Source organism: Helicoverpa armigera, chromosome 28 (genome assembly GCF_030705265.1).
Source record: "Helicoverpa armigera isolate CAAS_96S chromosome 28, ASM3070526v1, whole genome shotgun sequence".
Lineage (NCBI taxonomy): Eukaryota > Metazoa > Arthropoda > Insecta > Lepidoptera > Noctuidae > Helicoverpa > Helicoverpa armigera.
This window is the reverse complement of record NC_087147.1, coordinates 6641269-6664163: the sequence shown is the minus strand read 5'-3', so window position 1 is coordinate 6664163 and position 22895 is coordinate 6641269. Positions and strand designations below refer to the sequence as shown.

General features: G+C 37.3%; 1 protein-coding gene across 2 annotated transcripts in view; it reads left to right on the top strand.

Annotated features, from left to right (window-relative positions):
- The window catches only part of LOC110371450 (homeobox protein six1a), a 37324-nt gene that overhangs the window by 10222 nt on the left and 4207 nt on the right, over positions 1-22895 (top strand). For both annotated transcript variants that reach the window (XM_021327715.3, XM_021327716.3), the window contains exons 3-6: positions 8798-9008; positions 9499-9626; positions 10087-10191; positions 11741-11799. In XM_021327715.3, coding sequence (XP_021183390.1) covers positions 8798-9008; positions 9499-9626; positions 10087-10191; positions 11741-11799 — 503 coding nt within the window. The remainder of the gene's footprint in view (positions 1-8797; positions 9009-9498; positions 9627-10086; positions 10192-11740; positions 11800-22895) is intronic.

The window sequence follows — 22895 nt, the reverse complement described above, 5'->3', positions numbered from 1 at the left end:
GCGCCATCTATTGGTCAAATCAAAAATCTGCTGGTAGTCACTATTCCACGCGAACGAAGTTGCGGGCAAAAGCTAGTACTACAATATAATGATGGACAATAGAATCATGCCGACTTTATGCGAAAAATACTCAAGTCATTTCACTTTTTAGCCATCAAGGCAAAGTAGGTAAGCGTCCTAATAGGTAGAATTCAGTTGTTGAAACGTGGCCAATTTCAGCCGAAGTAAACTAAAATAAATGAAACCACAAGGTTGCATAGTACTCGTAAAAACAACGGCTAAACATAACAAATGAATTCCGATGCAAATAGTTTCCGAAGCTTTCCAAATAAACATTGAAGTTATGTAATATTTTCTTCTTGTTTACTATTAGGTTTCACATACGATTTCTTAGAGGGAGCTGCAGGTTTCATCAGCTTTTGTGAGGGAAATCATCATATGAATCCCTACCGCTGTGGGTGCAGTGAGAGCAAAGAGAGAGAGACTAAAACCCGTCCAACTCTTTCTGAAACCTTTTGTGTACCAGGACCGCTGTGATTGTTCAAGCATCATCATTATGTGCACAGTATTCGTCAACCTATCCTTTTCTAAGAATCTATGTAGTTTGGCCGAGAATTCTGTGTTTCATGAAAGTAATTTAATAGTATAGAGTCTTTTCTAATTCAGAACTCATGTAGCATTCTATTTTCCAGTTTCTTTTTTTTTATTATAGAATCAGTCCAGCAGTTCCAAATATTACACGAACTTTCAGTATCGTTGTACATTTCATTTAATAGTTTACCATTTAAAAGAAATCCTATGTAGATGTTTTTATTGAAATAAACATGTACGTTACATGACTTGGCACTTATTTTTATATCAAACTTGCGATCGAAATCGTTGACCGAATTTCCCATAGTTAATTGTTTTGCAGAATTTGCTGGCCTCACCAAAACTCTTTACTAGCTACTTCCCGCGGCTCCACTCGCATTTTACAATTTTAATGCAACTCACAAGCTCCCAAACACGCTATTTGAACGCTCAGACTCATAGATCTTCAGAGGTCTACGGAGTTTCCCAAGAGACGAGGTTGTTTAAAAATCAGTGATTACGAGACCTTAAGACCTCGTGCTCACAGTCTATGTGCTATTTTCTGTATTTTGTAGAATTTCAAGACTTTTAAAAATGTCAAAGTCTGATAGGAGACGAGCTGTGATCGGCACTGCTTACTTTAAATTGGTTTTGTCGCAGCCCAAAGTACTGATACTCCTCTAAATAGTGTTTAATAGGGTAGTGTCCAGGGTCGAAATAATGAAATAATATTTAGTCCGCTTTTTAGATAATCAAAAAATATTGGATACGTATTTTTTCTTTTTTTAATTAAACATAAAATGACAAAGATAATACGCTTCAAAAATTAGGAGTGGGGGCCTTTTACGTCACAGTGTCCTGAAAATTGTAGCAACTTGTGACGTCACACTCAACTTTAACACGCTATATCTTAACAAGTTCTGATCCAATTTAAAAAAGGAAAAATACGTATCGCTTAATTTTGGACAATCTACAAGACGGACTAATTATTATTTTTTAGGAAACTAGCCTATTATGAAAATGCGATATTTTAAAACATGTGGGTACAATATCTAAACAATAGAACGCTTTACACCAAAATACCGGAACTCTTAACATTGCCATCAATCATCAGTATAGCCCATTTAGAGCAGGTGAAAATTTTATCAAATGCGCATAGTTTTTAAAAAATGTTTTAATCTACCAAAAATTTACATTAATCATTAATTAAAACTGCATTATAATTTTTCTGAAAATCAATTTGAAAACTTTTCAAAACACCGACGAACATTCTGCCGGCGATTAGTCTAAAACAAGGTTTAGCCAATTTCTTAGCAATTTTACAATATTCAAATTTAGAATACACTCTCACGCATGCTTGGCTAACCCTTTTGACGCTAGAAACACACTACAATCATTAAAACCCTTTGAAATACACGTAAAGTCCTTAAAACTAAGATTTCGCATAGGTGCCCGCTTTTTTTGCAAAAGAGTTTATTACGTACTTAACGAAAAACAGACAACTCAATAAATTTATTTTTACACAATTAATCATCATTTTTATAACAACAATTGCTTAGTACACATTCACATATTATAAATAACTGCTTACCTACATAAATAACATTGGAACAATTATGTACTTACACACAATAATGTTCAGTTCATATAAAATCGCTACCTAAGCATACTTAGAACGATAAACTAGGTCCACATTTAGTCACAGTAAGCGGTTTAGAGACCACACAAACTGAAGACTAAATAGTTGGCCTACAGTTGCACGACGGTTGGCAAAAAATCTTAAAAAAAAAATCTTAGTTCCAATCATCGATATATATGTACTACGTACTAGATAGAACGTTCCGAACAAAAAGCTTACCACACTGAACTGCAGTGCAGACTATGCAGTGCCCAAAATGGCAAATCAGAGCGATTTTGACGCCTGCGTCAGATGGATGTCTATGAAACGACAATTATAAAATAGAAAATACATATCAAGGTATAAACTTACACATATAAACTATTCGAGAGTCAAGTTAGTAAAATTACACGCTCTTCATGCTATTACAACGCTTGTATATCATACTTTTCATTTATAATTCAATTTTACAAATATGCATTAATTTGTTCCCGCCCGCCATCTTAAATTATGGATTAAGAAAATCGTGCAGAAACAGATGTGCCATAAAACTGGCAGTAGGTAAAATATCAATGAAAACAGACTTCACTTTGTCATGGTATGTTCTTACTTTCAAGAAAAAATAATTAAATTCGCGAAAATTTGTGATAGCCCTCTTAAGAAAAAAAAAACATCGTAATTAATATTAAAAACTCTAAAAATAAGTTCCTGGTTTTAATATATTACATGATTTTGCATTCAATTAGATATAAATAAACTTTTTGATATATTACATGATTTTGAATTCACTTAGATATAAACTTTTTGAGTAATGAAAAATGTAGGCAAAATACGAGCGACACTTCAGCAATTAACATCAATGAGGATGACTACATGTCACAATACGTCAACGAGATGTCAACAGACGACATAAGCGGGTAAATTATTTGTATGGATGTTCTTGTCTATCGCTAGAATATATGTCAATGGTTCCAATAAAAGTTTTCAGTCGAAATTTTGTAATGCGCGTTCTACAATTCATATTCATACTGATTTATGTGCCCAAACAAACTATCGGCCGACTAAAAGTTTGTAGTTTGCGCGTGATCTTAGTGTTAAGTGTAGTATGTATAAGTAAGGTTTAAATATAACTGTGGTTAGTACTTTGTTTCCGGCTTAAACAATCAAGTTATTCTTGATTTTGGGATGGAAATAGGCTCCCCTTATTTAATTACGACTCTGTTCTTAGTATACTTTGCAATCATTTATAAACAACTAGCTTCCGCCCGCGGTTTCGCCCGCGTAGATTTCGGTTATATCGTTCCAAGAGAATTCTTCAAAAGTCCGGGACAAAAACTATCCTATGTTCTTTCTCAAGGACAACTCTATCTCTGTACCAAATATTATTAAAATCAGTTCAGTGGTTTAGACGTGAAAGCGTAACAGACAGACAGATAGACAGAGTTACTTTCGCATTTATAATATTAGTAGGGATGGCTAGTGGCTACTTGACAGAGGCGCTCGTGGTTAAGTAAAAGCCCCAATAGTCTATTGAATATAAGGTTATGCAACACTTAGGGCAGTCGGTACGTGAATATGTGACCATTTTGTCATGACGAGTTCCTCCGTGTTTCAGAAGGCACGTTAAATTGGTGGGTCGCGGCTGTCATTTGATCATATCTGGTGATCTACGTGTAGTTAGAACTCAGAAAGTCGTAACGGGTGTACGAAGCTAGAAAATAAGCCAAGGGGTATCGGGTCGCCCTTGTAACTGGGTTGAGGAAGTCAGAGAGACAGTCATTCCAAAATCTGCCTATGCATTTTGCACATACATACATACGTTAGGGTCGGCTTCCAGTCCAATCGGTTCGAGCTGAGTACCAGTATGTTACATGGAACGAGTGCTTACCCATTTAATTTTTCTACAAAAATCCTAATTGCGAACCTCCTTTTAGAGAACTCGGTTTCTTATCGAGAACCCCCTCTTTTTCAGGAAGTCGGTAAAACCCAGCTAAATCTGGAGCTCACCAACTCGGTCACGATAAGCATTGGGTATCAACAACGTACAGGGGCCCGATTCTCCTAAGTTAATAATGTCAAAATCGAATAGAAATCGAATTGCAATATGATCGGAATAGCAGTTTTAACCATATCGGGCATTCTGCTACTAATATAAGACCAATCGTATTCGATTGACATTTGATTGGTGTGCGACTGGTCTGCTATTTTGGTGATTTTGGTCTATACGGTAGTTTGCTGTACAATCATTTTGCAATCGTAAATCATTTGCAGACAAAATGATTCATTATTGAATGACAGAAAAGGATAAAAACGTTTATTTCAAAGAAAAAATAGCGGAATGCCACATACGATTCAATCGTAATCGAGTCGGGATTGGATCGTAGTCGAACGTGAATCGTATGTTGCTGAAGTAAAATTAGGAGAATCGGGCCCCTGGTTAAGCTGTGTGTATTTCTAAATCCGTTCAGTTAACTCGTAGTCACGTCATTGTATCCTGTGCATTGCGGTTATTGGTAATCGTTTCCCGTGGTTCCGCTTGCAATTTTGGTTTAGTTCATGTAGTTGCGTGTCCGTTAAAACTATATTTTGTAAATAAAACTATTTTTTTACTTACGGATTTTATCGGGTATTAATATTATTTATTTAGTACGGACTCTATATTTTTCTTTTCTATTAACGTTTAATAAGGTTTAACAAATACCTCTTTATTGCTATTGGTATCCAGGAACAATATATTTCTTACATTTTCACATCTGAAAGAAGTATTTAAGGCAGTTAGCTCGAAATATACTCTCTTGGATATGTTGAAGAGTTGGCCTGCATAAATGTATATAAAAGTTTATCTACTATTTTGTAATGAGAAGATTATAATGAGATTTTCGAGACTGAAATTCAGTGTTTTTAATGAAACTTGTGTTTAAAAAAATCATCATCCTCCGAGCCTTTTTCCCAAACTATGTTGGGGTCGGCTTCCAGTCTAACCGGATTCAGCTGAGTACCAGTGCTTTACAAGAAGCGACTGCCTATCTGACCTCCTCAACCCAGTTACCCGGGCAACCCGATACCCCTTGGTTAGACTGGTGTCAGACTTACTGGCTTCTGACTACCCGTAACGACTGCCAAGGATGTTCAATGACAGCCGGGACCTACAGTTTAACGTGCCATCCGAAACACAGTCATTGGCGTCTAAGATATACTTAGAAAGTACATACAAACTTAGAAAAGTTGCATTGGTACTTGCCTGACCTGGAATCGAACCCGCGCCCTCACACTCGAGAGGTTGGTTCATTGTCCACTAGGCCACAATATTTTTTTTTTTTTTAATATTGGATTTATTTTTCAAATTCGTTTACCATAAATTCCACATTCATACTTTTATTCTTCTAAAATTTCCAACCACATAACTTTGAAAGCAAAAATTCGTGGTTAGACAAAACAAACAGGGTAGGTAACCTTGACAACCGGCTTCTACCCGGATATCCGGTTACAGAGGGGCGTGGTTTGAGGGTAGATCCGACCAATAGAGTGGCTGGCACCGCGTCAATTTGAAATACTCTTGTTAAAATAGGTATAGATGAATTTGGGGCTTAAAAAAGGTAGTAGAGTTTTTTTATGAAATAAAGGTTCCATGTAGACTATGGAAAAAAAATGATAGTTAAGTTAATTTTAAAGAAATTAGCAAAAGTCTATTCCAAGAAACTTATGAATTTCATGTGATGTCCAAGTCATTTTATTTCAAACTAGCCGTTTTCCCGCGGTTTTATCCGCGTCCCGTGGTAACTACTGCTCGTACCGGGATAAAATATAGCCTAGTATGTTACTCGCAGATAATATAGCTTTCAAATGGTGAAAGAATATTTAAAAACTGTCCAGTAGTTTTTGAGTTTATCCATTACAACCAAACAAAGTTTTCCTCTTTATAATATTAGTATAGATAAACCATTAACGCCAAAATATTTACATGCATAATAATTTATTATGAACCGTTCCTCTGGTATATTCCCAACAACTATATTTATGCTAAAACCATTTACGTTAAGTTACTTACTAAAAAAAGTTTAAACTCAGCTTGTTTGTATAAACTTGGTACAAATATTTCACAGAGTCAATTTTTAAGTTTTGGTGGCTTTACTTAATTCTACATACGTTTAAAGGTTTGTTTGATTGATTTATAAATAACTTAAGTGAATTTATCTCCTTATTTCTTTAACACAATTATTTAAATGACTAACAGCTCTCAAATTTTCAACACACCCCCAAAAAATTTGATTACTCGTCAAAAAACAGGATTATCCCCCCTATTTCTATTTTAATTTCATCATTTCATCAACCATCACCTTTCATTTTACATTTATCAATAAAACAAGATGGTTGTCATGGTTTCCACAAATTGAATAGGATCAGGATCTACCCTCTGATGGTTGGGTATCAGTTACCGTAATTTGCGATGCGATCGGCGAAGATAATGAGCGGTACGAGGGTCGGTAATGGTAATGGTAACTATGGTTTGTAGTAGGTTTTCCGGTGATTATTGAACGGTAGTGTGGGTTATAATCCCTTTTTTCTTGTGTTTTGAATATTAATAATAGATAATCCTACTTACTTATATCCTACTTATATTATAAATGTGAAAGTTTGTGAGAATGTATGGATGTATGTTTGTTATTCAATCACTCAAAAACGGCTGGAAGGATTTTATTGAAATTTGGTATGTAGATAGGTGATACCCTGGATTAACACATAGGCTACTTTTTATCAACACACCGCGCAGGCGAAGCCGCTGGCGGAAGCTGGTAGGTAAATAAAATCGTGGGGACACCTTTTTTCACACACGTTCGTGCGATAATACCTATATTCTGTCTACTTGCATAATATGGTAAAATATTTAATTCTGTAAGCAACCGTTTAAAAACAAAACCCACGTGATTTAAACTAAAATTACATAAAGGTGCTATAATCTAGGTACTTATCCCTTGATTTTTTAGCATTGGAGATCGTTAGACATCATTTGTAGGTAGGTATCTAACTTCTGTCAAAATTCAAGAAAATAGAGGTATAGTTATCGGCACGAATCTTGAGCTCTGACCTTCACCTGCGCAGAAGTAATTTATTGGGTCCCTTTTGTAGTATGTAATGAGGCGCGGGGGCGGGCTAAAGCGGTGATTGGCCCGCAGTGCATCGCATCATAGCCGTCACTCGGGATTGGTTCTTTGCTAATAAATCACTTCTGCCCAGATGTAGGTCAGAGCTCAAGATTCGTGCCGATAGCTATATATAAGTTATAGAAATCTGCTAGCCAGAGCCATCACTACAAAAAAAAAAAACAGCATTTCCTAACCCGTCACTCGCCCTCGGGTGGTCACAAACACCCGTACCCAGCTATTTGCGCAGACGCACATGTGAGGACATCCGGCTCCTAAACAAATACTTACTTCTCTAAATAAACACCAGTTTGCAAGATGTTAATAAGAATCTTTGAGAGAACTGTCATTGTGCCAATTTTTTGCCCGTCGTTGAAGGAATTTGTTGTTACGTTATATTAGCTTTAACACACTTATATTAGCTTCAGTTGTAACTATGTATGTAAGAAAATGTTTGACCCACTTCCCGGTCTTCGATTAGGATGAAATTTTGCACACGCTCTGTTCTGATGACAAAATATGACTAGATAGAAAACGACATTATAAAAAGTGTGTTTTTTAGTATTTTAAACTAGGTTTTTTTTAGATCGTGTATTATAGGTACCTACTTGAGTAGGGTTTTAAAAAAAATCATAAATCATCAGTATTTTTATCGTCCCTTTGCTGGGCACAGGCCTCCTCTCACACAGAAAAAGATTGAGCGTTATGCAGAGTTTACACGAAGCCAGTTATGCTGGCGCCAGTCCTGCGGAGGTCACTGGCTAGAAAATAGACGGGCACTCTATTTTCGCCAGTGCTTGAAAAACTGAGGCAAATACTAAGCCAGCACTGGTTGCTAGTCTTATTGGCTGCCAGTGTTGGCTTCGTGTAAACTATGCTTTAATCACCATGCTTGCTCAACGCTGGTTGGAGATTTCAGACTTTATATCTAATCCAACTTAATTAAATTGCGAGATGTTTTCCTTAACCAGATATTGGTGTCTAAAATATAAGAAAGTATATACATATATAACTTAGAAACATGACATTTTTAGTTATTGCCTGAATCGAGACTACTTGTACCTACTTCAAACGCTGGTTTAACCACTGGACGACTACAACTTCAGCAGACATGGTCGAAATATAAGGATAAGGATGCATTTTTGTAACAAAACATAAAATGTAATTGATTAATCGTTAATTGTCAAATTTTTTGATAAAAAAAAAATATTACCTACTGTCGCAGAGATTTATGTCGAACTCCTAAATAATAATTATATAGTATGCTCGATTATTTTCTCTTTTGTTTTATTGTAATAAGTTGTGCAATATTAGTTGTGTTCGTACTTAATAGGCTAGCAGTATTTGTATTTTTTTTTCTTATTTGTATGCCCTGCGTGGCGGATCACAGGAACATATTTTATTTTAACACCTGTGAATCTCAAATAAAGAATTTGATTTGACTATCCTGAAACCGTTGTTTCCACAGGTACTACAACAGGCGGGTAACATAGAACGCCTAGGCCGTTTCCTGTGGTCCCTGCCGGCTTGCGAGCGCCTCCATGCACACGAGTCAGTCCTCAAAGCAAAGGCCATGGTGGCCTTCCATAGAGGCAACTTCAAGGAGTTGTACCGGCTGCTGGAGTCACATACCTTCAGTCCGCACAACCATCCCAAGTTACAGAGCTTATGGCTAAAAGGTAAGATAAGAAAAAATATACTAGCAGTATCCTGGTGGCCTAGTGGGTAAAGAGCCAACCTCTCAAGTATATACCTGACCTGGAATTGAACCCACGCGGGTCAATTAAAGGTCAGGCAAGTACCAATGCAACTTTTCTAAGTTTACATGTACTTTCTAAGTCTATCTTGGACAACAATGACTGTGTTTCGGATGGCTCGTTAAACTGTAGGTCCCGGCTGTCATTGAACATCCTTGTCAGTCGTTACGGGTAGTCAGAAGCCAGAAAGTCTGTCACCAGTCTTACCAAGGGATATTGGGTTGCCCGGGTAACTGGGTTGAGGTCAGATAGGCAGTGGCTCCTTGTAAAATACTGGTACTCAGCTGCAAACGTTTATATTAGGAGCCGACCTCAACGTAGTTGGGAAAAGGCTCGGAAGAAGAAGAAGAATATTAGTTGGATTTATAATGAAGTCTTTTATTTAAAGTATACTTGTATTTACGTCTTCTAGCACATTATATGGAAGCAGAGAGGCTTCGCGGACGGCCTCTCGGCGCCGTCGGTAAATACCGCGTCCGACGCAAGTTTCCTCTGCCCAGGACTATATGGGATGGAGAAGAAACTTCATATTGTTTTAAAGTAAGTGCCCTAGGTCTTCTACTTCATCCAGGGTTTAAAGCAACTTGGGATATATGATTTCAGGTACTTTTCTTGCTGGATTAAGTGCCTATTTATGTATTTACTGGCTGTTTATCGCAGTAACCTGTTATTCCATGGAAACTATCTACTTCCCATAGCTAGGTCAAGATCACCTGTGCCCGAGGATAGTGGAGCTTGCCAACAATGATTTAATGTCCCAAATCAGCTCAGTACTTTAGAATCCTTTAGAAAACAAACACCTCTTTGTAATATTGGTATGGACATCATGGAATTTCGTTTAGGGATACTTAGATATTTGCCATCAATTCACAAAGAAAATCAGGTGATACTTTTTTAGTTAGGTTAGTTTCTTTGTAGAAGAGCTTTTAACTCACATTTAAGATCCATGTTAACCAAAGAAATATTTCTGATTCTGATAAGTTGTATGTGTTTTATCCAGGAAAAGTCCCGATCAGTGCTACGTGACTGGTACCTCCATAATCCGTACCCCTCGCCCAGAGAGAAACGGGAACTAGCAGAGACCACCGGTCTAACTACGGTACAAGTAAGTTCTTTGTTTTAAACTAACTTTTTTTGCTGTTTCACACTGTTTCATTCGCGTTCCGTGGGTACTACTGCCCGTACCCGGACAAAATATAGCCTATGTAACTCGGAAAAAGTGTAACTGTTCTACACAACCGTGAAAGAATTTTTCTGATTGGTTCAGAAGTTTTGGAGCTTATGGGGTAAAAAAAAGACGTATAACTCCTTTTGCTGTGGGTAGAACCGAGTGTTAGACTTACGGACAACAGTTCGCTACGCCAAGGATTTACCCTTACCGGCAGGAGTTTCACCCACTTCTTGTGGAAACAACTCCGTGAAACCGGATAAAAAGTACCAGTTCATCGATGACAGGCTATCTGACACAGAAATAATTTATTAAATCGGTGCGGCTTAGTTACCGTTAGATTCACGTTCAAGCAAACAAACAAACTCTGAAGCTTTATATTATTGGTATACCTAGATAAAAGTCCATGCATCGGAGAGCACATAATGTCGGTCCCCATGACATCGGACTATGCGAGTGAAGGAATAGTGAGTGCACCTGTGTCTGCGCAAATGCTTGTGCACTATAATATGTCCTGCGCAGCTGGCTGATCTCCTTATTTGAGAACAGACGCCGTAGCTGTATATCAGCCAGGATGCTTTTATTATTATACAGATAGATTAAAAGCAGTGAAGAAGTGAAGTTTGTCGCGGCACGCATGACGTGCACGGACGGTCACTTGCGGTGGCAACCCGACACCGCTTCCTCAAACTAAATGTATCGAGTTACCCTCCTATAGTTAATGTATTAATATGCTCTATATACTTCAACAATCTTTGTTAAAGTAGTACATAAGAATAGGCTTCTTTTAAAGTCCATCTTAATATGATAAACTGGCCGAAATGTCAATGTGGCTAGAGAAAGAATGTTACTTCTTGAGGTGACGGCAGACAGAAGAGTAAGAATAAAAAAACATGTTACACCAACTTAAAATAAAATAAGGATATTAGGATAAGAGCCAAAAAGATGATTCGATAATGATGATAAACTAACCATTTCATGCGGTCTCGATCGTGTTCCAAAACTATTTAAACCGAGATGAAAATAACCTTGTACCATTCTTCCATAACTGCATTTTTTTCTTTTTTTTAACGACTTCAAAAATCATCAAATGACCCCTCCCGTTGTGGGTTAGCAGCGGTGAGGGAGTGTCAGACTCTTACTGACTAAAAACCGTCGTGTTCCGTCGTGGGCCTTTTATGTGCCAGGGCCGCGGTATCTCTTTCGAGCAACACTCAGCCCCGGCAGAGGGCCTGCGCCTGTCGGGGAGAGCTTTCCCTGGTACATAAAGGGCTTAAGAAGGAACATGGTGGGTTTTAGTCAGTAAGAGTCTGACACTCCCTCACGCTGCACAAACATCGGGAAAGGACAGATCATTTGATGGTTTCTCACCACCAAATTAAGAGCATTGTTTAGATTCTAAATCAATATTAATATATAAAATGTGCAAAGGTTTGTATGGCAATATTTTAGCAATGATTCATTTGTATTTTTGTTACACTTGCAGGTTTCAAATTGGTTCAAAAACAGGCGGCAGCGAGACAGACAAGCCGAACACAAGGATAGGTGAGTCATTACTTATTATAAAAATATCATTATAGAAATTCAGCAAAAGTCGGTCAAAAGCCTGCTTAGGTACTTATAACCCGATTTTATTTAGCAACTCTAATTACCTATATTACTCTATTAATCTAATTAACTCTAACTCTAATACTCTAGTAGATGTCAGATCTTTTTTTCTAGACTATGAAAAGACTATTGGTGCCTTTTATATTTCCCTTGAAAAAAGTACTGGAATATTTTCGTCTTACACGGGCAATTTTAACCAAGTACTCACATAAAAAAGTTTAATTTTTGGCCCGTCTTTACACGAACAAGCTAAAAATCTGTCAAAATCCATAGTTTAAAGAGTTGAGTCATCATCATCATCTGCCTAGCCTTTTCCCAACTATGTTGGGGTCGGCTTCCAGTCTAACCGGATGCAGCTGAGTACCAGGGTTTTACAAGGAGCGACTGCCTATCTGACCTCCTCAACCCAGTTACCTGGGCAACCCGATACCCCTTGGTAAGACTGGTTGTCAGACTTTCTGGCTTCTGACTACCCGTAACGACTGCCAAAGATGAAGTTGAAGAAGAAAGTTGAGTCGTAAAGCATTCTATACCATATAATATAGTAGCGACCCGCTCCGGCTTCGCATGGGATAACAGTATTCCCCTACTATTTAATGTATGTTATTGTACATATAAACCTTCCTCTTTAATCAATCTATCTATAAAAAAAACCCGCATGAAAATCGGTCGCGTAGTTTTACAATTTTAAGCGTACAAAGGGACATAGGGAGAGAAAAAGCGACTTTGTTTTATACTATGTAGTAATTTGCTTCAGTTGTTTTCTCAACTGTTTAAGTAGATACGGTACCACCAATAAATTAACGGAACCTTTTCAAACCATATTAAAGTGGCATCTCTAAAAAAAGCTGATGCGCAAATGAATTGTTTTCGCCAAAAGTGCAGAGTTGCGTCTGTACTCATCATAACAGTATTGAGTTACAACATTCACTTGACCGAAATGAGGTTTAGGTTTGTAGGTTATGTACCTAAGTTTTTGACATGTGTACGTGCAAAAAACCGGCCAAGTGTGAGTCGGACTCGCGGACGAAGGGTTTCGTACCATTATTTATAAAACGGACAAAAAAATCACGTTTGTTGTATGGGAGTCCCCGAAAATATTTATTTAATTCTAGTTTTCTGTATTTGTTGTTACAGCGGCAATAATATACATTATCTGTGAAAATTTCAGCTCTCTAACTATCACGGTTCATGAGATACAGCCCGGTGACAGACGGACGGACGGACAGAGGAGCGAAAACAATAGGGTCCTGTTTTACCCTTTGGGTACGGAACCCTAAAAAGGTTTTGATCCGCGGGTAGCAGGTTCGATTGAAATCACTTATGCGTCTTGTTGGCCTAGTGGGTACAGAACCAACTGAAATATGAGTGTGGGTTCGATTCCAGGTCTGACAAGTACCAATGCAACTTTTCTAAGTAGGTATGTTTAAGTATATCTTGTACACCGATGATCATCTTTCGGAGGACACGTTGAACTGTAGGTCCCGGCTGTCATTGAACATCTTTGGCAGTCGTTACGGGTAGTCAGAAGCCAGTAAGTCTGACACCAGTCTAACCAAGGGGTATTGGGTTGACCGGGTAACTGGATTGAGGAGGTCAGATAGGGCAGTCGCTCTTTGTAAAACACTGGTACTCAGCTGCATCATCCGGTTAGACTGGAAGCCGACCCTAACGTAGGTACTTGTGAAAAAAGGGTAAAAGGGTAGACAGATGATGTATATTTGTAAATTGTCTACTTCTGTCTATAACTTATTCAATTTCAGTAAACCAGATGTGGTTACGCGTTCAAATATTAGATAGGTACATATAAAAAAAAACTTCTATCTCCTGTTATAATCTAAAATAACAAAACGAACTAATCTATGCTAAATTATCGATGTGTAAGATCTTTTTATCTTAATCTGAGAGCATCTGTTTCGGACCATTGATGCAGAAGTCCCGATTGCCCCAAATACCGGTTAAGCGTGAGTGGCGTAAGGTACCAGAGACAAAAAAAAGGTTTGAAGGTCTTGGCTATGGTTTAAATTTAAAGTATTTTTGAATAAGACACATTTTGAGCTTTGTATAATCATCGGCAAGGATATTGAGCCCTGACCTTCACCTGCGCAGAAGTGATTTATTGGTTTATTGCCATAAGTGTACAGTGCGCAAAGCGATCCCCGCGATAACTAAGTATACGTTAAAATTAGCGCAAACAGTGTTGCCATTAAATCTTGTTTTTACAATCCTTTAGTAGTAGAAGATATTTTTCATCGGAATTAGATACTTTTTTGGACTTTTCACTAAAAATCTTGCAAAGTCCTATCTCAGAATTAAAGTCCGCCTTTCCGAAAGTGATATTAAAATTAAAACATAAGTTGTTAAAATATCTTTTGAGAGCATGAAATTAAATCCTACATTAATTACTTTACACGTCTCAAGTTACTTTCATCTTTGCCAAATTCTATCAAAATTAGGTCATCGATGTCAGTGATAGAATGATTGACAGTTTGACAGATGTCAATATTTTTATTTATAAAAAAATACAATAGGTACTATTGTTTCAAGATATTAATATTCTTCTTTGGTTTTTGCGCTAAAATAATTAAATATGAATGTGGCAATAATTATCAGCCTTACTTAAAAACGTCAATTAAATATAAGTAATTAAATTAAAATAAAAAAATGAATTAAGGGCTGTTTAAGAAAATTCTTACTTATACACATGGCTTAAGCATGTCTTAACTAACATTTAATCACTACTAAAGACTTTAAGTAGTGATTAGTTAAAATGTTGCTTAGAAGGTGATTAGAGATTTTATAAGTAAGGGGGTTTGTCTTTTACTGCGTATTTAAGAACCGTTATATCGCGGTTCCAACGTCCCTAAGATCTATTACGGTTATGAAAAAACGCTGTTAAACCATAATTACATGTAACTATGTGTACTGAAACTATCCTAAACAATATTATCATCTGCCTAGCCATTTCTCAATTATTTTGGGGTCGGCTTGCAGTTTAATCGAACGCAGCTGAGTACCAGTGTTGTACATGGAGCGACTGCCCTATCTGACCTCCTCAACCTAGTTACCCGGGCAACACACAATTTAATCCCTTGGTAAGATTGGTTGTCAGACTTTCCGGCTTCTGATTACCCGTTAGGACTGCTAGAGATGTTCAAATGTCCTATCCTAAACAATCCTTTTTCAAAATAATTCGTCGAGAAAAGCCGTCACCTACACAAACACACACACACACACACACACACACACACACATATACAAACAACAGCACACAAAGAGGGATACACGTTTGCTTATCCATTTGGCTGGCTTCAACGAAACTTGATATCCTACAACAGTACATCCCTGGATATAAAACAATATTCAAACGAAAATATACTCTATCTTCATAAACCTAAGGTTCAAATTCAAATGTGTGACGAAAAATAGTACAGCCAACGGTTACTTCATAATAATTTCCAATTTACAATATTATGGTTCGATATTTGAATTTCTGCGTTCGAAATATTAATTGAAGAGTCTGCTTATGACCAAAATGGCCGCCGTTGTAGGTACGTGAAATGAAAATTTTGGCGGCAAAAGTTTATTGTATTTGCGATGGTGTAATTCTGTAAGTTTCCTATTTTATTCGAAAACGTTTTGTTCGTTTTAAACCGGATTCTTATAGGTATCATCATCACCAGTATCTATTCTCTAATACGTAAATCTCAGTTATAATTAAGACGGCCTAGGAATCGAAAGCAGGTCCTTACAAAACAATAATGCATACAGGTCAACCTAAGAACTTTTTTTTTTTTTAAGTCAGTAAAAACTTAACTAAACTTCCTAAATAAAATACTAACTCAGACTTTTCCCAGCTGTGGGTTCCAATCTATATCGGATACCCTCAAATGACGTATCGCTAGCGGGAAAGAGTCCACGCTATGTAACAGAGAGAGACAGCTATATGTAACTCGACACCACCACATCTGCAGTCTAAAAGCGAACAGGGATGTACTTGGGACACTATTGTTGAAATAATTGAACATTTTTTCGTAATTTTTTTTTAAGTTTTTTTTTCTGCTTTTTACTTCCTGATTTGGGAATCATTTGTTGGATCAGCTGTTTTGTGTAGGAACGCATCATCATCTGCCCAGCCTTTTCCCAACTATGTTGGAGTCGGCTTCCAGTCTAACCGGATGTAGGTGACAGGTATGTGTGTTAACAGGAGCGACTGCCTATCTGACCTCCTCAACCCAGTTACCCGAGCAACCGGTTTAGTGTAGGATCACGGATTTGCGGATTTGTAACTAGTAAAATCGTAAAATGTGCTAAAAGTAACATATTTCTTCTTTATTCTCCGTTGACGATGAGAAAAAAGCAAGGAGAGCAACATTTTATCAAATTAATAAATCTTTCTAACTAATAATAACCGACTGCAGTCTGATATCTGTTTAGAAAGCAAACATACTGACATATGCCATATGCCCATTGCATTATCTATAATATGCATTAAAATCCTATGAACAGCCATCATCACACTCTAGAGATAATTAGAATATAATAATTTACAACTACAGTAAAACCTTTTTGTAAAAAGCATTGCATTACCAAACAAAATGAGTTATTTTTTCCAAAAAGGTTTAATACCGCTTAAATCCTGTTCGTATTTGATCAAGTGTAAGAACGCGGCTGAATGGACAACGGTCCCTGGATCTTCACCGGCTTGAAAAAAAAAAAACGATCTGTTTAATCTGTGGCGGGAACGAAGGGTTTGGCGCGAATTTTTTTTCATTATAATTTAGATTATGGTCTATATTATTTTGGATATTACTCTTACGGTGGGTTGTACGATGTACTATAACGATAACCCAACAGTTTTCAGCCGAAAAATCGCCGATTTCATTTGGCGACAAGTACACGGCTGGTTTAGTTTGGTTATCGTTATAGTTAAATGGTGCAACTCACACTTGAGTATAGGTTAGTTTGCCTACTTATAGGTAATTGTTAATTTTTATCCAAAGTAGGTATGTTATTAAAAATAATCTTAAGAGTTGATCCGTCCATTATTTCAACAGGCACCAACTACAGCTTATTAGGATTTTAGAGGAAGAGAAACTTTCGCGTTGACTTAGATAGATTTTAGCATTTAGGTATTTTCAAGAAGTAAACAATGGCCCTTTAAAACAATGGCTCTCACGTTGACTTTTTAAACCGACAAGTGAAGTTCTCAATTTGGATGGTCGTTTTTTTGTAGAATATCTGTCACGTCTGTCACAGCCTTTATATCGTCTCACACGGAGAAGGATTGAGCATTAATCACCACGCTTGCTCACTGCGGGTTGGTGATTTCAGTCATTATAAGTTCAGGTTTCCTCAAGATGTTTTCCTTCACCTTTATATCAGTCATTGGTGTCTAAGATATACCTACTTAGAACGTACATACAAACTTAGAAAAGTTGCATTGGTACTTGCCTAACCTGGAATCGAACCCATGTCCTCATACTCGAGAGGTTGGTTCTTTACCCAGTAGGCCACCACGACTTGGTAGCAAAAGTAGTAAAACGAAACAACTTAGTAGCAAAATACTAAGTTAATCTTCAAAGAAATTTATATAAATGGATTGTCTATAAAATTACTATTACTACTGCTTTCTACCACTAGAAAAACAATTCAACAAATTACTACAGAAATCCAATCCACGAGATAGTAGAATTTATTTTTATTATCACTATTAGTACTTAAACGACCTTTTGAAAGACAAACTGCGTTCTGTTCGGCTGCCAAGCGATTGGTTCCGGGTTCTATTCCCGGGTGTACTCGGTACCATTTGGGCGTACATTTCTAACCATATTGTAGTATGTCAGACTTGTCATGTCAGGTGTTATTCGTCGGCTTTTTTTTTTCCGACGTCACTATCATCAAATGACCCCTCCCGCTGTGGGTTAGCAGCGGTGAGGGAGTGTCAGACACTTACTGACTAAAAACCGTCGTGTTCCGTCATAGGCCTTTTATGTACCAGGGCCGCGGTATCTCTTTCGAACAACCCTATGACTTGATATATTGCATTTGGTACTGGTTTTAGGGTTTCGCAGCCAAAGGTAAAAACGGGACTATTACTAAACTTCGCTGATTATCTGTACCTGTCATGAACCGTGATAGATAGACCGCTGAAATAGTCACAGATGATGTATTAGCAACAAATAGGTACTGAAAACTAAAATTAAATGAATATTTGAGGGGCCATAGATTTTTATAATTTTACGAAATCCTTCGTGCGCGGATCTGACTCGCTTTTCCCTTTTAATTACTTCTTGCTGTAAGAAAATGAGGAATAAAAATGTATTAAACGACGGGTATAATTTAGGCGGTCACCAAAAATATTTTTAAGACTCTAAGCTGAGGCACCAAATAAAATAAACAACTCCAAAAAAATTAATTGACATCATTAAAAGGGCACTAAAGTATATAATGTTATGATCCAAAAAAAAAAAAAAATAACATCAGAAAAATCCCAAATCTCGCACAAATATTATTTTTGGTTCCCAAAATGGATTAATGGTCACCAAATTCTATCCAACTAAAAGATTAATATTCTACCAAAAAGTTAGTGACGAAAACGAATCGCTGCAAAACCGACTCCACGTAGTCTTGTCTGCCCTACCCCTAGAGTGCAATTCAAAACCGCGTAGGCGCGGAGGGGCGAGGCGGCCTGCGAGCTGAGGCGCAGGTAGTTTTAAGGCTCGCCGCTGCGGCTGAGGCTGGCCGGCGGAGCCGGCCAGCAAGCCGTAGCTGCGGTGGTGAGCGTGAAAACCATCTGCGACGATAAGCTCGCATGGGACCGCCGGAGCCCTGCAGCGCCGGAGCCGTGACAGAAGCCATGCTTGCTGCATGTTGCGTGCTTACATTTTAAACGCACTGAGTTACACACAAATTCATATAACAACAAATAAGCGACGTACGTTTGGGAACCCTAGTATATTAATTGGTATTTGGGAAATATTCTAGCGATCGTTAGCTTTTTTAGTCTAACAAAAATGACCAAATTAGGAGTCATGGTATTACATAATTGGTAACATCTAAGTGGTGACAATATTTAATATTTGGTCTAAAGTGTATTTTATAGGCGTCCATATATTTTTTTAGTAGTCAATAATACGAAAAAATGGTTTTATCTAATAATTTTTTTGGAAACGTTATTTGGTGACCATTTATCCATTTTGCTAACCGTTTAGAATTTTTTTGGTAGTAAAATAGGTACTTTTTTGGGTGGTGTTTAAACACAAGCCTTAAACGACGTATATGTTGTAATTAATCAGTGAATTGATGATCTTTAGAACAAACTATTACGTTTTCAGGGATATGATCTGAACTAACCCTCAACAAAGAGTAATTTACCACAATTTTCACATCAAACTTTATTACGAAATACTCAAACACGTTAGATATGTGATCTACAACTTGGAAAAACAAACAAAAACAACTGCAGGCCGGTTGTTTGTCTAGCGAAACAAAATAAGGTCTAACCCTCTGAGTATCGCGTTACCGAGAGCTGTCATCGGGAATATGTCAAAATGTGCTTCCCCCTCATTGGCTAAGACTTACCACTCTTAAATATTAAGTTATTATAAGCGCTAGTTTTGTAAGCGTTTTTTGTTTCGTAGACCCGTTTTTGGGTGGGCCTTCTATCTTGTTATAGTCCTTTTTAGGGTTCCGTACCTCAAAAGGAAAAAACGGAACCCTTATAGGATCACTTTGTTGTCCGTCTGTCTGTCTGTCTGTCTGTCTGTCTGTCTGTCAAGACCCTTTATCTCAAGAACGCGTGGACGTATCAACCTGAAATTCACATGAAATACTCAGGTCTATTGTCTCTTTAGGCTGTGAAAATATCAAACTTCTAAGCCAAGTCAATCAAAAGATACAGCCGATTATGTCGATATTTTCAACAAATTTTCGACACTCGCAAAGGAATCAAAACCTACAGGATACTTGCCGTAAACTCAGGGTCTTGAAATTTGGCATGAAGCATTGTCATATAATGCAAATATAGGAAAAATTCCGAAAATCTCATTTTTTTTAGTTATATAACATAAAAAAAATATTTTAATAAAATGAAACTTACTACCTTATTTCTCACGAACGAATAAAGGTATCAAATTGAAATTTATACCAAATACCTAGGTCTATTGTCCCTTTAGTCAGTGAAAAAATCAAACTTCTAAGTTAACGCGATCAAAAGATACAACAGTTATACCGACACCTTAGAGGAATTTCCGTCACACGCTATGGAATCAAAACCTACAAGGTACTTCCCGTGAACTCAGAATCTTGAAATTTGGCACGAAGCAACGTTATATAGTACAGATAAAGGAAAAATTGCGAAAATGATAAATTTGAAGTTACATAAAATATTATTTTTGCTTACATGACATAAAATATTTTTTAAAAATTGTAAGCTTACTACCTACCCTTTTTCACATGAACGCATAGAGATATTAAAGTTGAAATTCATATCAAACACTTCTTAAATATAATTGCCTCTAAACTGTGAAAATTTTTAAATCATTCAAAGGTTATTGGGCACCTTAGTATGGAAACCATACCCACGGCGGATACGAACGAAATATATATAGCACAGTATAATGATAAAGGCTCTGATTTACTATGGCATTAGTCGCATCAATGTGAACCATGGGAACCTAGAGAAAATCAGGTGTAAACATCAAATATTTTCATCATTCCAATGGGGAATTTAAACGACCAAGTTTGACGGATTTGAGAAATCATTTCTTTGTATTGAAAGAGTATACTCGCCGTTTATTTCCATTGTCATTAGGTCAGGATCTGATGATGGAAATTCTGAGAAATCGAGGGCAACTATCAGAAATTGTAGGCATGCATAGGATTAAAACTTGATTCTCAGATGTATGTCTGGTGATACTATCAAACAGTGAAGGTTTAGAGCTTACCTGATGATGGAGACGTGAGAAAGTCGAAAGAACTCCTCAATGACGTGTTTAGGCTTATATTAATCGTATTAACGAGAACTTTTCACAAAAGTTAAAAATAAAAACTTTTTACAAAAAAAAAAAAAACAACTTCAAAAACAACAAGAAACTGTTAAAAGGTGGTTAAATAAATATAGATGCATCCTCTAGACACCGACTTCTAGACCGATGCACCTAACATCTTTTTAATTTCTTTCTTGCTTTTGTTTTCTTGTTGATTTTTTATTATTCTCTACCAGTCGTTGTTACAATTCGACAGTTACAAGTCATCAGGCGGTTTCGAAAAAAATCTGAAACTGGGGCTCGTTAGGTGATTAATCCCTCAAAAATAAAAGATCCCATTAGTAGTGAATTCTCATCACCTAAAATAAAATAAGCTCCAACACAAGGTTACGTTATAAATTGTATTGTATATATAGAAATATAGGTGTATAATATAAATTGTATTGTGTTATAAATTGTTTCTCAGGGTTTCCAGATCCTCATCAGATCCAGGTCATCCGAATTGGCTTCTTCCTTTTTATGAAAAGTCTTTAACAATAGAACCTAGCACTGCCACCTGTACAATCCTCTGAAACTGCTTGTATTTTATATTTTTCAAACGATCCTGGACATTTGTCTCTATGGAATTTTAATAAAATATTTATATTCAAAGAAACGTCATACCATTCTCCAAGATTTAAAACTACTTTGATTCATGTCCGTCACTTTTTTACAAAACGGGTCAGATATGCATGCAAAATAATAACTATTTTGACTCTCACGAAATTACCATAACTATGATTGTTCTAAACTGAACGGTTGGCGCGAGACTCACTTTTTATCAATACAGGATTTGTACGGAACCCTCGGTGCGCGAGTCCGACTCGCACTTGGCCGGTTTATTTATGATTGGGACACTTCTGTTAAAAGTTTTTTTATCATCCAGCTTTTTACAATTTGCGATACGAATCGTAGGTACTCATGGTATAGAAGTCCAAATAATACCAACTTCTCAAAGACTCTAGGATTTTGTCTGCGAAACTAATCGGTGCATACAAAAGTCTAAGACAATGGTAATATAAGGGTCATGGCACATTATACCGGCACCGCAACAGCACAGCTGCAGCACGGCGTAGCTGCCACCGCGCTAACTACGCGTTGTCCGCAAGGTGCAAGCTCGCAGTCCGCACGGCCGCCGGCCGCGCGTGTAAGTTTGCTGTCACCGCAAACTCAATATTGTTTTAAGACAGTTATGATTGTACACGTCTCTATGAAAATGAAATCTTTATTTGTAAACATAGCTTTAAAAAGGACTAGGACTTGCTTCGCTGCCGACTCGGAGTCGGCGCGTAATGAGCATGCCGTCGGCGCGCTGCGCTGTACGCATAAGGTCCGCTCGTGTGTGTGTTGCTCTGGGGTGGAGCGGTGCTGTTGCGGTGCCGGTATAATGTGCCATGACCCTAAGTCTGCGCAAACATCTAAGTAGATATTTTCACTCGGACTTCAGATTTTTGCATAGATTTATCGCATCGTGTGGATCATCAGAAGTGAGAGATTTTATATGTACTCACGATGACAGAAAACATAGGTATATCTGCCTTTAGAAGTGTGTTCCCTGCTGGGGTGTTTGCCTTCTTTTAACCTTTTTCAAACTAAGCGTTATACAAGATTTAAGGGTGATTTTTGACCAAAGAAGTTGCTATTTTTCATTGGTTGACACAGCAAAGCACTGGTGGAAACGGATTCTACTAACCTAAGTTTTTTTTAGTATGGAGGGATAGTGCCGCGTATTTTGCGGCGATGCATCTTAAAATCAAAATAAAAAAATATTTATTCAAACACTGCAAAACTGACTTTTCGAACGTCAAAAAAAAAAATTACAAGAGAGCCCCAACGCGTCTACTTCACCACTTCCTATGTGTTTTAGTGGAAAGAAGAAGTGGCGCAACAAAATCCCCAGCATCAAATATCTGTCTGTACTTTAAAAGAATCTCTCAGTCACAGCCTTTTTATCGTCAAACTGCTGGGCTGCGGCCTCCTCTCACACGGAGAAGGATTGAGCAT